A 16,682-nucleotide genomic window follows, 5' to 3' on the forward strand; every position below is an offset into this window, starting at 1 on the left:
CCCATGTTTTACTTGGATTGTTTTCTGGCTGTTGAACTAAGTTCTTTATATATTTTGGATACTAACCCTTTAGCAGATATGTCATTGGCAACTATTTTCTCTCATTTAGTAGGTCGCCTTTTAGTTTTGTTGCTTGTTTCCTTCGCTGTGCAGAAACTTTTTATCTTGATGATGTCCCAATAGTTTATATTTGCTTTTGTTTCCCTTCCCTCAGGAGACATTATCTAGAAAGAAGTCGCTGTGGCTGATGTCAAAGAGATTACTGCCTGTGTTTTCTAGGCTCTCTATGTCTTTGATCCATTTTGAGCCTCTCATTGTGCTCCATGCTGGGTATGGAGCCTTAACCCTGCTTACGATTCTCTCTCTCCCTCTTCCTCTGCCTCTCCCCCACAAAATAAAAATAATAAATAATAAATAAAACCAAGGATTCTATAACTAAAGATGGGAGTTTGTGGAAATAGCCACAAAGTAAGATGTAAATGTTGAGAACAGTTCACAGTGACTATTCCCTCTTTAGAACTATGATACAGTAGAATCAGGTAAACAGCCAGCTTCCAGAATCCACTGAGAGATCCCTTAAATGTGTCCAAAATAAAGATCCTCTAAACTGGGAACATACCTCAACATAATAAAGGCCATATATGAAGAACTCACAGCTAATATCATCCTCAATGGGGAAAACTGAGAGATTTTCCTCTATAGTCAGGAACAAGGCACGGATGTCCACTTTCACCACTGTTGTTCAACACAGTACTAGAAGTCTTAGCCACAGCATTCAGAAAACAAAAAGAAATAAAAGGCATCCGAGTCAGCAAGGAAAAAGTAAAACTTTCACTATTTGCAGATGATATAATACTCTATACAGAAAACCCAAGACTCCACCAAAAAATTGATACAATTGATACATGAATTCAGTAAAGTTGCAGGATACAAAATTGACATACAGAAATCTATTGCAGTTCTTTACCAATAATGAAACAGCAGAAAGAGAAAGTAAGGAATCAACCTCCTTTACAATTGTACCAAAAACAATAAGATATCTAGGAATAAACCTAACCAAAGAGGTAAAAGACCTGTACTCTGAAAACTATAAAACATTGATAAAAGTAATTGAGGATGACACAAAGGAATGGAGACATTCCATGCTCGTGGATTCGAAGAATAAATATTGTTAAAATGTCTATACTGCCCAAAGCAATCAATACATTCAATGCAATCCCTATCAAAATACCAACAGCATTTTTAAGAGAGCTAGAATAAACAATCCTAAAAGTTGTATGGAACCGCAAGAGATGCTAATAACCAAAACTATTGTGAAAAGAGAAAAAAAGCAAAGCTGGAGGCATCACAATTCTGGACTTCAAGTTATATTACAAAACTGAAGTGATCAAAATAGTATGGTACTAGCACAAAAATAGACACCATAGATCAATAGAACAGAACAGAAACCCCAGAAATAAACCCACCAGTATATGGTCAGTTAATCTCTGACAAAGCAGGTAAGAATATCCAATGGAAGAAAGAAAGTCTCTTTAACAAATGGTGTTGGGAAAACTGAGCAGCAACATGCAAAAGCATGAAACTGTACCACTTTCTTATACCATTCAAAAATAAATTCAAAATGAATTAAAGACCTAAATGTGAGACCTGAAACCATAAAAATCCTAAAAGAGAGTACAAGTGGTAATTTCTCTGACATCAGCCATAGCAACATTTTTCTAGATATGTCTTCTCTGAGGTAAGGGAAACAAAAGCAAAAATAAGTAGTTAGGACTACATCAGAATAAAAAGCTTATGCACGGAAAAGGAAATAAGCAACAAAACTAAAAGATAACCTATGGAACAGGAGAAGATATTTGCCAATGATATATCTGATAAAGGGTTAATATCCACAATACAAAGGAAATTATACAACTCAACAGCCAGAAAACAATCCCATTAAAAAATGGGCACAAGACATGAACAGACAATTCTCCAAAGAAGATATGGCCAACGGACACATGAAAAGATGCTCAAACTGATCATCAGGGAAATGCAAATCAAAACTACAATGAGATATCACCTCACATCTGTCAGAATGGTTAAAATTAAAAACAAAAGAAACAACAGTGTTGAGGATATGGAGAAAAAGGAACCCCCGCACGCTATTGGTGGGAATGCAACCTGGTGCAGCCATTGGAAGACATTATGGAGGTTCCTCAAAAAATTAAAAATAGAACTAGTTTTGAACTAGTGTTTTTGTTTTCTTTGAGTAAATACCCAATAGTGTATTGCAGGATTATTTACAATAGCTAAATTATGGGAGTGGCCCAAATGTGCAGTGATAACATGAAAGGATTAAGACAATGTGTATATATATTCACAGTGGAATATTATATAACCGCAAAAAGAATGAAATCTTGTCAGTTGCAACAACATGGATGGATCTAGAGAGTATAATGCTAAGTGAAGTAAGTCAGTCAGAGAAAGACAAATACCATATGATTTCACTCATACGTGGAATTTAAGAAAGAAAGCCAGAGACAAACCAAAAACAAACTCTCAATTATAGAAAACAAACATGTTTATCAGAGGGGAGGTGGGTTGGGGGATGGGTGAAATAACTGCGGAGTGATAATGTTTACTTTGATGAGCTCTGACCAATAAGGGGAATTGTTGAATCATTATATTGTGCAACTGAAACTAATATAACGTTAATTAACTACACTGGAACTAAAAGAAAGAAAAGAAGGAAATGAGAGGAGAAGGGAGAGGAAGGAAGGGAAGGAAAGGAAAAAAGAAAGAAAAGAAAAGGTAAGGGAAAGAGGGAGGGAGGGGTTTGAAAAATTGTATTTTATTTAGTATTGATCTATAATTTGTGTGTGGTTAAAGAGGTCATAAAATTTAAAAGAAGAAATTTTATAAGCAGATGATGTGTGAGGAAAAAATCATGTGGTTTATTTTGATTTGTAATTACAAATTTTATATTTATCTTAGGTAACTTGTAAACCACACCAAAGCTCATCATCTTGTTTCAAAGTTACTGTATCTGTTGCGGAGCCCTTTTCTTCTAACATTGCAAATATTCCAAGGGATTTGGTCAATGAGATTTTAGAAGAACTGGAGCATAGTGTGCCTCTCTTGGAAGTATACCCTGTTGAAGGACAAGATTCTGATATACATGATATTGCTCTGGCCCTGGAAGTTGTAAGGTATTAGACCTTTTTACCTCTTAAAAATTATCATATTCAAAAAGTTAATGTGTAAATATACAAGTGCTTCATAAATAGTTATTGATTTCATTTTTACCCACTGCTGAATTCAATTTGTCCATTTTTAAAAAGTTTATTTATTTATTTTAAGTAATCTCTAAACCCAACATGCGACTTGAACTCGTGAATCCCAAGATCAAGAGTCACATGTTTCACTGACTGTGTCAGCCAGGTGCTCCTGTTCATTTTTAATGAACATACTTGTAACTCTTTTAACATTTTCTTTTTTTTTTCTTTTAACATTTTCTTGAAGAAGTATTATATATGGGCAATGAAAAGTCTGCCATTTTTTTATCTTGCTTTTTCAAAAATTGATTTAAAAAATGCTAGACACAAGTAACATTAAATTTTGTTCACATTTAAGCATCTTAAATATATTAGATTTTATGTTTCACACATAAAGGCATTACAAATACTAGATGTCATCATCTACATTATGATTGCTTCTTAAAAGTTGATACAATTTGAGAGAAGCTGTCCAAAAATATAATACAGAGTATTTGGGGGCATATTTTTATTTTTCTAATGCTTCCTCTGAATATACAAATTTGATTGTATCTTAAGTATTATTTCTTTGTTGAAAAAAACCATAGCCAAAATCTAGGAAATTTGGAAATATTTTTCATTACCACTTCAAGAATGTTATCTGTAGTAACCTCAAATAAAATCTAGGTAATCTAATTTTCAAAGGTTTGATTTTAATACTAGTTCACTGAAAAGTCATTTAAAAAAACATTTTTCTTAGAATTCATAAAAAGAATTCTGACATGAGATTGTCTCTAATTATATACATGGTATTGTCTCTTTTTGATCACTTTTAAATTATTTTTATTCATTATAGGTTTTTTTATGACTTTCTTTGGAGGGACTGGGATGATGAAGAAAGTTGTGAGAATTACACTGCTTTGATTGAAGAAAGAATTAATTTGTAAGTATAGTTAAAAACGAACTCATCACATTATTATTATAAGATAAACATTGTAATTATATTGATACTTTTCAGGTGGTGTGATATACAAGATGGAACCATACCTGGTCCTATTGCACAACGTTTCAAAAAAACTTTGGAGAAATATAAAAACAAACGTGTTGAGCTCATCGAGTATCAGAGTAATATTAAGGAAGATCCATCTGCAGCAGAGGCCGTTGAATGCTGGAAAAAATACTATGAGATAGTAATGCTCTGTGGATTACTGAAAATGTGGGAAGATTTACGACTCCGGTAATAATTTGCTCTATTTTAAACAAAAAGATTACATGGTCATTCTTTTATCATATCACTTGTCATATATGTTACCCTGACTAAAGTAGATTATAAAATTAGATGTCCAGTTTTTGAGATAAGAACAAAGTGCAACTACTAGTATTGGAAAATTATTTTTATATAACTGAGTTCACTAAAATCACTGGCTCTTTGGATAAGAAAACATGTTATCAATCTTGTTCTTTTCTTATCTTTCATCTTTACAGTCTTGATTTTGGCCAAAACCTAAGAAAAGAGGAGGTAGATCTCTACTACATATAATATGCAAAGTAAAGAGAAAGTTGAGTAATTTGGCTGCCTCTTAATTTTTTCTTTTTTAACCAACATAAATTGATAAGTTCTTTTTATGATAAATAAAACAGTGGAGATTTAACTAGCATCATTCTCCAGAATACTCCAAAATGTCTTAAAATATTTTCACAGTACTATGCAGTAAAGTACATATTTCCGTCTTTGTTTTAGATAGAGAGGAAACAGGAACTCTTGCTTGTGGTTTCAAAATTAATGGAAAATTTTGAATGGAGCCAAAGGACATCTGACTTAGGTTCCACTTGTACACATCCGTGCCTTAGAAATTCTGAGCCACATTTTACTTTTCTAACAATTTACTGTTAGCCTAAATTTTTTCTTTTTGTATTTTCTTTCAAGTTTGACTTATTTTCTTAATCATTAAGAATCCCATCTTAATGTCTATTTTTGATGTTGTTATTGGGATTCCTATCTAAGAAAACCTTGGGATTACTTTGGGAAGTCAATATAGATAAGATTTTTGAACTCTACTTATGTAGAAATCAAGATTCAACAAGAGTTGAATTTGAATACAAGCTATCATCACTAGACTTCAGATTCTAATGGCATAGGGTAGCGCAGGGTTCTCTCATCTTAAAAGTTATAATCACAAAGAATCTAGATCTGGGAGTGGTGGAGTAAGTTAATTGGTCAAACCCTTACATAAATAACACTTACAAAATTTGGACAAAAATATATTTAAAGTATCCAGGCATTTGAAGGCACTGTAAAATAACCAAAGCAGGCAACAGCCTTGAAATGTATTTATCCTTGGAATGGGTAAGAAATGGGAATTTGTTGCTTTTCAGTCTGAGAGGGATCACCAGTTCTCATAGCTATGGCAGCAAAAAATGCAGTCCAACTATTTCATGATGGTGAAGGACAGAGTTCAAAGCTGGCAGAAGAGCTGGAAATATAGGTGGGATATCTTGAAAGAAGAGAGTTGCAAAAGGGGTGAGATCTAGAATTTTAGCATAAACTCTGCCCGAATTCTTGACTGACCACTAAACTGTGCTAGCATTGGTGGGGGAAAAAATTTGGGGCCCATGCTTTAAAAAAACTATGTAGTTGAAGCATGGAACTTGAGAGAACTGAACAGAGATGTCAGCTGCGTTTTGAGCCGAGACAAGTTAACTGCCTGCTAGAATACAAGACTAACAATCTTCAGAAGAACAAAACACAATCCAGAGTTATGAGAATATATTTTCTAGAGTCTCCAGTGTTCAACCAAAAATTAATGGGCATGGAAAGAACCCAGAACATTAGATCCATACCCAGGAAAAAAGACATTTACTAAAATATGAGTTTGAATGGGGCCCAGAGGTTAGATTTCAAAGACTTCAAAGCAGTTATTTAAGTATGTTCAATGAATTACAGGAAAACTGGTGTTAATAAGTGGATGGAGAATCTCAACAGAGAAATGGAAGCTAAAAAACAAAATATTTTCAGATGCAGCTCTGACATGTAAAGAGTTTGCTAATTACCGCTCCCATTCTTAAAAAAGTAAAAAGCTGAGCAAACCAAAAATGACTTTCTAGGACCCATAAGAAAACTGAGGTCACAGGGCAAACCACCACCTTGAAATCTAGAGAAAGACGTAAATTCAGAATCACAACCAAGATCTGCTTACCTGGAACAGATAACCACCTAGAGCCATAAACTGTAAGAACACAAATGGTAATTTTGATAAACTGCTGGAGGTTGAGTGTGGACTAGTATGCAAGTGAGAAACTGCTGGAGGGATGCAGTTCATAGGGAGACACCCCACATCTCTGTGGGGGTTTTGCCTCCAGGAATTCTGGTGAAGAGTCAAGAAAAATCCCATTATGCCTCTGGTTGGGGATGGGAAAAGTTCCTATTATGAAATATACACAGAGCATCTCCATGACAAAGATCTGTTCACCGGAGGAAGACTTTACCAGAGCCTTTTCCCACTGAGGGGAGAAGGGCATTTCCTTGACTCCAGTCCCCTCTAGCCTCCATATCTGGGAAGAGGAGGGCACTAAGAAACTTCTTCAGGTCACAGTCCAGGGACATAGACCCACTAAAAGACCAATATTTCATCATAAGATTATAGAACAATTCCTCTCCACCATACCACACCAATCACATCAGCTAGGCTCCTGTAATAACTGGATTATAGCTAAAAGAACTACAGGACACAAAATCTGTCTGAAGAGGAGTTTTTAGGGAAACTCAAAGGCAACAGAGGAGACACAAATATGGAAACCATAGGAATGTGAGGTCTCTGACACCTACAGGTATATATAGCAAACATTAAACACAGTTTACCTCCTGGCCAAATTAATATAAAACTGCACTCTAAAAGCCTATTTGCTTCAGTTTTTAGTCAATTATATCATGCTTGGCTTTCCACAAACTATTACAGGACATGCTAAAAGGCAAGAACAAACCTAAGCCTGAAGAGAGAAAGCAAGCATCAGAACCAGACTCAATTATGATTTTGGAATTAATCAGATGGAATTTAAAATGCCTAATTAATATGTTAGTCTCTAATGAAAAAAGGACACAAAATGTAAGAACAGATAGATAATGTAAGCATAAGACAGAAACTCTAAGAATGAATTCAAAGAAAATGCTAGAAATTAAAAAACACCAAATAAAAATGATGAATATCTTTGAAGGGCTTACTAATAGATGGGATGAAACTGAGGAAGTAATCAGTGAGCTTGATTCTTGTGAATGAGTGAGCTTGTGAGTGAGTGAGCTGTGTCAACAATCTTTTCAAACTGAAATGCAAAGGGAAAAAAAAGGTATAGAAAACAAAACATCCAAGAATTGTGGGATTATTTTGAAGGGTGCAGCATATGTGTAATTGGAATACCAGAAGAGAAAAAGAGCAAATGCAGCAGAGGAAATGTGAATTAATAATGTTGAGAACTGGGGCGCCTGCGTGGCTCAGTGAGTTAAAGCCTCTGCCTTCAGCTCAGGTCATGATCCCGGGGTTCTGGGATCAAGCCCCCGCATCGGGATCTCTGCTCAGTGGGGAGCCTGCTTCCCCTCTCTCTCTGCTTGCCTCTCTGCCTACTTGTGATCTCTGCCTGTCAAATAAATAAACAAAATCTTTAAAAAATAATAATAATAATGTTGAGGATTTTCCAAAATTAAATGTAGACACCAAATGATAGATCCAGGAAGCTCAGGGAATACCAAGAATGATAAATACCAGAAACCTACACATAGGCATATCATATTCAAACTGAAGAAAACTATACATAAAGAAGCTGAGGAGGAAAGGAACACCTTATCCAAAGGTGAACAAGAATAAGAATTACAATGCATTTCTTATAAGAAACCATGCAAGTAAGATAAGAGAGGAGTGAAATATTCAAAGTGTTAAAGAAATACCAACCTACAATTCTATATATTTGGTGAAAATATTTTTTGAAAGTGAAACGATAATGGCTCTTTAGACAAAAAGAAAGGAAAAAAAAAAAAAGAACTTGGGGGGATGTATCACCTTGCAAGAAAAATGAAAAGTTCTTTAGAGAAGAAAATTGCTAAAGGTCAGAAACTCAGATCTATGTATAGGAAGGAAGAAGAGATTTGGAGAAAGAATAAATAAAGATAAATTAAAATCTTTTATTTTTATCTCGATTTATTAAGAAGATGCCAATTCATACTAGTTATGATGGTATTGGGTGATAATAGTGTATAGATTGGTAAAATAAGTGACAGTAATATACTGAGGGGAGAAATGGGACTACTCTGTTAAAAAGTACCTATACTATATATGAAGTAGCATAGTGTTATTTGAAGGTGGACTAAAATTAGTTTAAAACGTATATTGCAAGACTTCAGCCACCGAGCATGTGCCATGAGACAGCTTTTCTGTGACAGAATGGTGCCAAGCACACCACAAGGGTCTCCGCCAGCGGAGGGAAGCAGTCCATGCATTGCCAGGCCCTTTAAGATTTGGAGTTTTGAATTCCAGCCATGTGACAGAGATAAAACACAGGAGAACTGGGATGTCACGTGGGATGATAGCTGGGCACAGACAGGTTGAGGGCAGTGATCTGACAAAAGCCTAGGGCATATGAGAGGATATTGTTTGCTTTTCTGTGAGAGCATCCTGAACACCTGTGGTTGAGTTCCCCTCCCTGGGAAAAAGAGCACAGGGTGACACCATCTTTCCCCCACCTCTACCAGCATGGATGGACTTCAGAGAGAAACCCAATGCGTCCAGTGGATGCTGGAGTGGCTTGTACAAAACCCTGCCCCTCTTGCACTCAGCAGGGGATTCTTTGCAAAGGCAGGTCTGATTGTGAACCAGCTCAGAAGGCCTCTCCCTCAGAAGACCAACACCCTACCCTCACCCTTGCATGTACCAGGTCTGTTGACCATAGAGTACTCCAAAGTGTCGGCCCAGTTCTGGTGGAAATAGGACCAGGCTAGCTGGCTTTCTTTCCTCCTTTCTTTCAATTTTATTACTTTATGATTATTATTTTAATTTCTTATATAGTCTTTTTTGTTTCTTTTTCCTTTGGTGTCAGGCTTATGGTTTTTTTGTTCATTTGTTTATATGTTTTTTTTATTTTTTTAAATCAGGCTTTTTTCTTTTCTTTTTTCTTTCTTTTGTATTCTTTAGAATTGGGCTTATAGGTTTTTGTTTCCTTTTGCCTTTTTTTTTTTTTTTTTTGGTTCCTTTTCTCTTTTCTTAGATCAGATATATTTTTTTAAATTTTTGATCAGGCTTAACAAATCCAAGCACACCTAGTTAAAGGTCTGAACACTGCCCACTACAAGCAAAAAGGAACTCTGCAGAGGACTGACCTGTGGGAAAGAGCAGCCAAAACACAACAGCAGAGAGCGCACAGCATACGCAGAAACACTTCCTGAAGCACCAGGCCCTGAACATTGTATGACCCCTTCTTAATACAGTATTACTCTCAAGAGCAGAAATAAAACAAGCTTTTGTAACATGCAAAAGACAGAAACCTAGACATAATGACAAGATGGAGGAATTCTCCCCAAAAGAAAGATTGAGAAGAAATCACACCCAGGGATTTTCTCAAAACAGATATAAGCAATGTACCTAAATAAAAATTTAGAACAGTCATAAGAATACTAGCTGGGCTTGAAAGAAGCATAAAGACACCAGAGAAACCCTGGCTGCAAAGACAAAAGACCTAAAAACTAGTCAGGCCAAAATAAAAAATGCTTGAACTGAGATGCAAAACCAACTGGATGCAATCACAATGAGGATGGAAGAAGCAGAAAAACAAACAGGTAATACAGATAAAATTATAGAAAATAAGTTGAAAAGGAAAAGAAAACTATTAGATTATGAATATAGATTTAGGGAACTGTGATTCCACAAAACACAGTAATATCCATACATAGGAGTCCCAGAAGAAGAGGAGAAAAAGGGGCAGAAGGTTTATTTGGACAAATTATAGCTGAGAATTTCTCTAATCTGGGGAAGGAAACAGGCATTCAAGTCCAAAAGGCACAGAGAACTCCCCTCAAAATCAACAAAAACAGGCCAACACAAAGACATATATTGAAACTTGCAAAATACAAAGATAAAGAGAGAATTCTGAAAACAGCTAGGGACAAAAGGTCCCAAACCTATAAGGGTACATACATAAGGTTAGCAGCAGACCTGTCCACAGAAATTTGACAAGCCAGAAAAAAAGTGGCATGATATATTCAAGGTGCTAAATGGGATAAATATGCAGCCAAGAATACTTTATCCAGCAAGGCTGTCATTCAGAATAGAAGGAGAGAGAGTGAGTTTCCAAGACAAGCAAAAGCTAAAGGAGTTCATGAACACTAAATCAGCTCTGCAAACAATATTAAAGGGGACTCTCTGAGCAGGAAAGTGACCAAAAGCAACAAAGACTAGAAAGGAACAGAAACAATCTGCAGGAACAGCGAATTTACGGGTAATGCAATGGCACTAAATTCATATCTATCAATAATTACTCTGAATGTAAATGGACTCAATGCTGCAATCAAAAGACCTAGGGTATCAGAATGGATTTTTTAAAAAAGCAAGACCCATCAATATGCTATTTACAAGAGAGTCATTTTAGACCCAAAGACACCTCTAAATTAAAAGAGAGGGGGTAGAGGACCATCTATCTTGCTGATGGACATCAAAAGAAAGAGGGAGGAGCACCTGGGTGGCTCGTTCATTAAGCGTCTGCCTTCAGCTCAGGTCATGATCTTATCCTGGAATCGAGCCCTGTGCCAACAAATTGGGCAATTTGAAAGAAATGGATAAATTCCTAGAAACATAGGAAACCTTCCAAAACTGAAACAGGAAGAAATAGAAAATTTGAACAGATCCATAACCAGCAAAGAAATTGAATCATAATAAAAAATTTCCCAGCAAACAAGAGTCTAGGGTTGGATGGCTTCCCAGGGGAATTCTACCAAACATTTAAAGAAGAATTAATACCTATTCTACCAAAGCTGTTCCAAAAAATAGAAATGGAAGGAAAACTTCCAAACTCATTCTGTGAGGCCAGCATTACCTTGATCCCCAAACCAGACAAAGAACCCACTAAAAAGGAGTATTACAGACCAATATCCCTGATGAACATGGATGCAAAAATTTTCATCAAGAATCCAACAGTACCAGGGCACCTGGGTGGCTCAGTGAGTTAAAGCCTATGCCTTCGGCATAGGTCATGATCTCAGGGTCCTGGAATTGAGCCTCACATCAGGCTCTCTGCTCAGTGGGGAGCCTGCTTCCCTCCCCCACCTCTGCCTGCCTCTCTGCCTACTTGTGATCTATGTCTATCAAATAAAAAAATTAAATATTTAAATTTAAAAAAAAAGAAAGTAGGGATAGATGGAATATACCTCAACACTATAAAGGCCATATACAAAAGACCCACAGCTAATATCCTCAATATACTCAATATCCTCAAAACTCAGTTTTTCCCCTAAGGTTAGGAACACAACAGTGATGTCCACTCTCACCACTATTGTTCAACACAGTTCTGGAAGTCTTAGTCTCAGGAATCAGACAACAAAAGAAATAAAAGGCATCCAAATTGGCAGAAATGTAAAACTTTCACTATTTGGAGATGATATGATACTATACATATATAAAAATATTTATAGACACATATAGAAAACTCAAAAGACTCCACCAAAAAATGGATACAATTGATACATGAATTCAGCAAAATTGGAGGATATAAAAATCAATGTACAGAAGTCTGTTGTATTTCTATACACCAGTAATGAAGCAGCAGAAAAAAATCAAGGAATCGATCCTATTTACAATTGTACCAAAAACCCTAAGCTACCTAGGAATAAACCTAACCAAAGAGGTGAAAGATCTGCACGCACACTGAAAACTGTAGAACACTTATGAAAGCAATGGAAGAAGACACAAATAAATGGAAAGACATTCCATGTTCATGGACTAGAAGAACAAATAATTGTTAAAATGTCTGTACTACTGGGGCACCTGGGTGACTCAGTCAGTTAAGTGTCTGCTTTTGGCTCAGGTCATAATCCCAGGGTTCCAAGTCCCACATCAGTCTCCCTGCTCAGCAGGGAATCTGCTTTCTTCCTCTTCCCCTCCCCTCTGCTTGTGTGTGCACGCTCTCTCTGTCACACACTCTCTCACTCAAATAAATAAAATCTTTAAAAAAAAAAAAAATGTCCAGGGGTGCCTGGGTGGCTCAGTCATTAAGCGGCTGCCTTCCGCTCAGGTCATGATCCCAGGGTCCTGGGACTGAGCCCTGCATTGAGCTCCCTGCTCAGCAGGAAGCCTGCTTCTCCCTCACCCACTCCCCCTGCTTGTGTTCCCTCTCTCACTATGTCTCTCTCTGTTAAATAAATAGATAAAATCTTAAAAAAAAAAAAAAAGTTTATACTCCCCAAAGCAACCTACACATTCAATGCAATCCTTACCAAAATAACACCAGTATTTTTCACAGAGCTAGAACAATTCTAAAATTTGTTTTGAGCCAGAAAAGACCCTCAACAGCCAAAGTAATGTTGAAAAGAGAAAAGCAAAGTGGGAAGCATCATAATTCTGATCTTCAAGCTGTATTACAAAGCTGCGATCATGAAGACAGTGTGGTACTGACACAAAAACAGACACATAAATCAGTGGGACAGAACAGAAAACCCAGAAAGGGACCCACACTGTATGGCCAACTAATCTTCAACAAAGCCGGAAAGACTATCCAATGGAAAAAGACAGTCTCTTCAACAAATGGTGTTGGGAAAACTGGACAGCGACATACAGAAGAGTGAAACTGGACCACTTTCTTACACCATACACAAAAATAAATTTAAAATGAATGAAAGACTTAAATATAATACAGGAAACCATCAAAATCCTAGAGGAGAAAATAGGCAGCAACCTCTTTGACCTCAGCTGCAGCAACTTCTTACTAGACATGTCTCCTGAGGCAAGGAAAACAAAAGCAAAAATGAACTATTGGCACATCATCAAAATAAAAACTTCTGCAAAATGAAGGAAACAACCAACAAAACTAAAAGGCAATTGACAGAATGGGAGAAGATATTTGCAAATGACATATAGGATAAAGGACTAGTATAGGGGCGCCTGGGTGGCTCAGTGGGTTAATAAGCCTCTGCCTTCGGCTCAGGTCATGATCCCAGCATCCTGGGATCGAGCCCCACATCGGGCTCTCTGCTCAGCCGGAAGCCTGCTTCCTCCTCTCTCTCTGCCTGCCTCTCTGCCTACTTCTGATCTCTGTCAAATAAATAAATAAAATTTTAAAAAAAAAAGGATAAAGGACTAGTATCCAAAATGTATAAAGAACTTACAAACTCAGGACACTTGGGTGCCTCAGTCGGTTGAGTGTCCAGCTCTTGGTTTTGGCTTAGGGATGGTCTCATGGATCATGGGATCAAGCCCTGGATCAGGTTCCATGCTCAGTGGGGAATCTGCTTGAGGATACTCTCCCTCTGCCCCTCCCTGCTCAAACAAATAAGTAAAATCTCTTTTAAAAAAAAGATTTTATTTATTGGCAGACAGAAAGAGAGCACAAATAGGCAGAGAGAGAGCGGGGGGTGGAGGGAGCAGGCTCCCTGCTGAACAAAGAGCCCAATGCAGGGCTCCATCACAGGACCCTGGGATCATGACCTGAGCAGAAGACAGATGCTTAACTGACTGAGCCACCCAGGTGCCCCACAAATAAATAAATCTTAAAAAAAAAAAAAAGAATTTATCAAACTCAGCACCCAAAAAATAAAATAATCCAATTCAGAAGACATGAATAGACACTTTTCCAAAGTAGACTTCCAGATGGCTAACAGACACATGAAAATATGCACAACATCTCTCATCATCAGGAAAATACATATCAAAACCACAATGAAATACCACTTCACACCTGTCAGAATGGTTAAAACTAACAACTCAGGAACAACTGGTGTTGGCAAGGATATGGAGAAAGGGGAACCCTTTTGGATTATTGGTAGGAATGCAAACTGGTGCAGCCACTTTGGAGAATAGTGTGGAGATTCCTCCAAAAGTTTAAAATAGAGCTACCTGGGGCGCCTGGGTGGCTCAGTGGGTTAAAGCCTCTGCCTTCTGCTCAGGTCAAGAGCTAACATGGTACTGAAGAAGAATAAAGTGAGAGTACTCATATTACCCAATTTTAGGCTTATTGTAAAACTATAGTAATCAAGAAAGCACAGTATTGGTGCCTAGACACATAGACCAACGGAACAGAAAAAAGAGTCCATAAATAGATCCACACAAATAAAGTGAGTGGGCTGAACTTTGATAAAGAAGCAGAGAAAATTCAATGGAGAAAGACTATTATTTTTAACAAATGGTGTTATAGAGTAGTTAATTGGATATCCTTATGCAAAAGGATGAATGTAAACACAGACCTTACATCTTCACAAAAATTAACTCAAAGTGATCCAATGACCTAAGTATAAAATAAAACTGTGAGACTTGAATAAATCATAGAAGAAAACATAGGTGATCTTGGGTTGACAATGAGTTTTTTTAGATAAAACACTGACAATATGGTCTGTGAGAGAAAAACATTGAGAAATTGGACTTTATTAAATAAAAATTTATGCTCTGTGACAGATACTTAAGAGAATTAAAGATAAGGCAAAACTTTAAAGAAAATACTTGTAAAATACATATCTGATAAAAGGTTTGTATCTAAGATATACAAAGATCCTTAAAATTCATCGTAACAAACAGCCTAATTAAAAATGGACATTCTGAACAAACACCTCACCAGAGAAGATATACAAATGGAAAAAAAAAAGCCTATAAAAAGATACCCAACATCATTGCAATTAGGTAATTGCAAATTAAAAGAGTGAGATACCATTACTTACCTATTAGAATGGTTAAAATCCATTAAACAAAACAAAAACAAACCAAAAGAACTTGACAATACCAATTGCTGGCAAGGTTGTGGAACAAGAACTCTCATTTATTGTTGAATGGAATGCAAACAGCACAGCTTTTTTAGAAGATAGTTTAGTAGTTTCTTAAAAGCTTAATGTGGTCTAAGCATATGAACCAGCAATAGTGCTCCTAGTTGATATTTAACCAATTAAGTTGAAAACTTACATCCACGTAAAAACCTGCACAGAAATAAAAAAGGATTACTAAGGAATACCCCATACAATTATATGCCAGAAAATTAGATCACCAGATCAAGTGGACACATTCCTGAAAAGATAAAATCTACCCAAACTGACTCAAGGCAAAACAGAAGGCCTTAGTGGACCTATTGCAAGTGAGGAGATAAAATTAGCAAATTAAAAACTATCCACAAAGAAAAGTCAAAGACCAGATGTCTTCACTGGTGAATTTCATCAAATATTTAAAGGAATAACACCAATTCTTTACAAACTTCAAAAAAATAGAAGGAAACACTTACCCACCTCATTCAGTGAGGCCACTATTATTCCCCTAATACCAAAACTAGAAAAACATCACAAGAAAACTACAGAATAATATCTCTTATGAATATAGATGCAAAAATCCTCAATAATATACTAACAAACTGAGTCTAGCAACATATTAAAAGGATCAGACTCTATGACTAAGTTGGATTTAATCCCAAGGTTGTAAGGTTGGTTTAACACACAAAAATGAATCAATATAATGCACCATGTTAATAAATAAAAAACAAAAGCCACACCTCAATAGACATGGAAGAAGAATCTGACAAAATTCAATGCTTTCATGATAAAAATTTTCAAAAATCTTGGAATGGAAGGGATATTTTTCAGCCCATATAAGGCCATCCATCTATGAAAAACCTTTAAATAAATCCTACTTAGAGGTGAAAGAATGGATGTTTCCCCCCTAAGATCAGGAAGAAGATAAGGATGTCTACTCTTACCACTTCTATTCAAATTGTTCTAGAGGTTCCAGCTAGAGCAATAGCCAAGAAAAAAGCCATTCAGATTGGAAAGGAAGAAGCAATAAAATTATGTCTATTTGCAGATGACATGATTTTTGTATACAGAAAATCCAGTAATGAAATACTGCTCAGCAATATAAACAAAATACTGATACACAAAATAACAGACACAAAAGAGTACATCATATATTATTTCACTTTAAAAATTCATTAAAAAAATCCAAGAAAGGGAAATCTATGACAGAAAGTAGATCAATGGTTGCCTGGGAATAGGTGTGGAGCATTGACTGCAAAGATGAATGAAGGAACCTAACAGTGTGATGGGAGTGTTCTATATTTTGATTATTTTGATTGAGTTAAATGGGTATACACATTTGTGGAACTTCATGGAATGGTTTACTTAAAATGAGTGTTATGTAAATTAACCTTAATAAATTTGATTTTAAAAAAACCCCACTGATACATACTTTTGATTTTAAAACTAGGATTGCATGATAAACTACTGTATTT

The 16,682-nt window shown here is 36.2% G+C and overlaps 1 protein-coding gene across 2 annotated transcripts in view; it reads left to right on the forward strand.

The window, feature by feature from the left end:
* SHCBP1L (SHC binding and spindle associated 1 like) overlaps positions 1–16,682 on the forward strand; it is a gene marked incomplete at both ends in the record, with an annotated part of 32,652 nt that overhangs the window by 6,111 nt on the left and 9,859 nt on the right. For both annotated transcript variants that reach the window (XM_080825203.1, XM_080825202.1), the window contains 3 exons: positions 2,977–3,191; positions 4,093–4,179; positions 4,255–4,473. In XM_080825203.1, coding sequence (XP_080681329.1) covers positions 2,977–3,191; positions 4,093–4,179; positions 4,255–4,473 — 521 coding nt within the window. The remainder of the gene's footprint in view (positions 1–2,976; positions 3,192–4,092; positions 4,180–4,254; positions 4,474–16,682) is intronic.

The sequence above is a fragment of the Martes martes genome (genome assembly GCF_963455335.1).
Source record: "Martes martes genome assembly, chromosome: 15".
Taxonomy (NCBI): Eukaryota; Metazoa; Chordata; class Mammalia; order Carnivora; family Mustelidae; genus Martes; species Martes martes.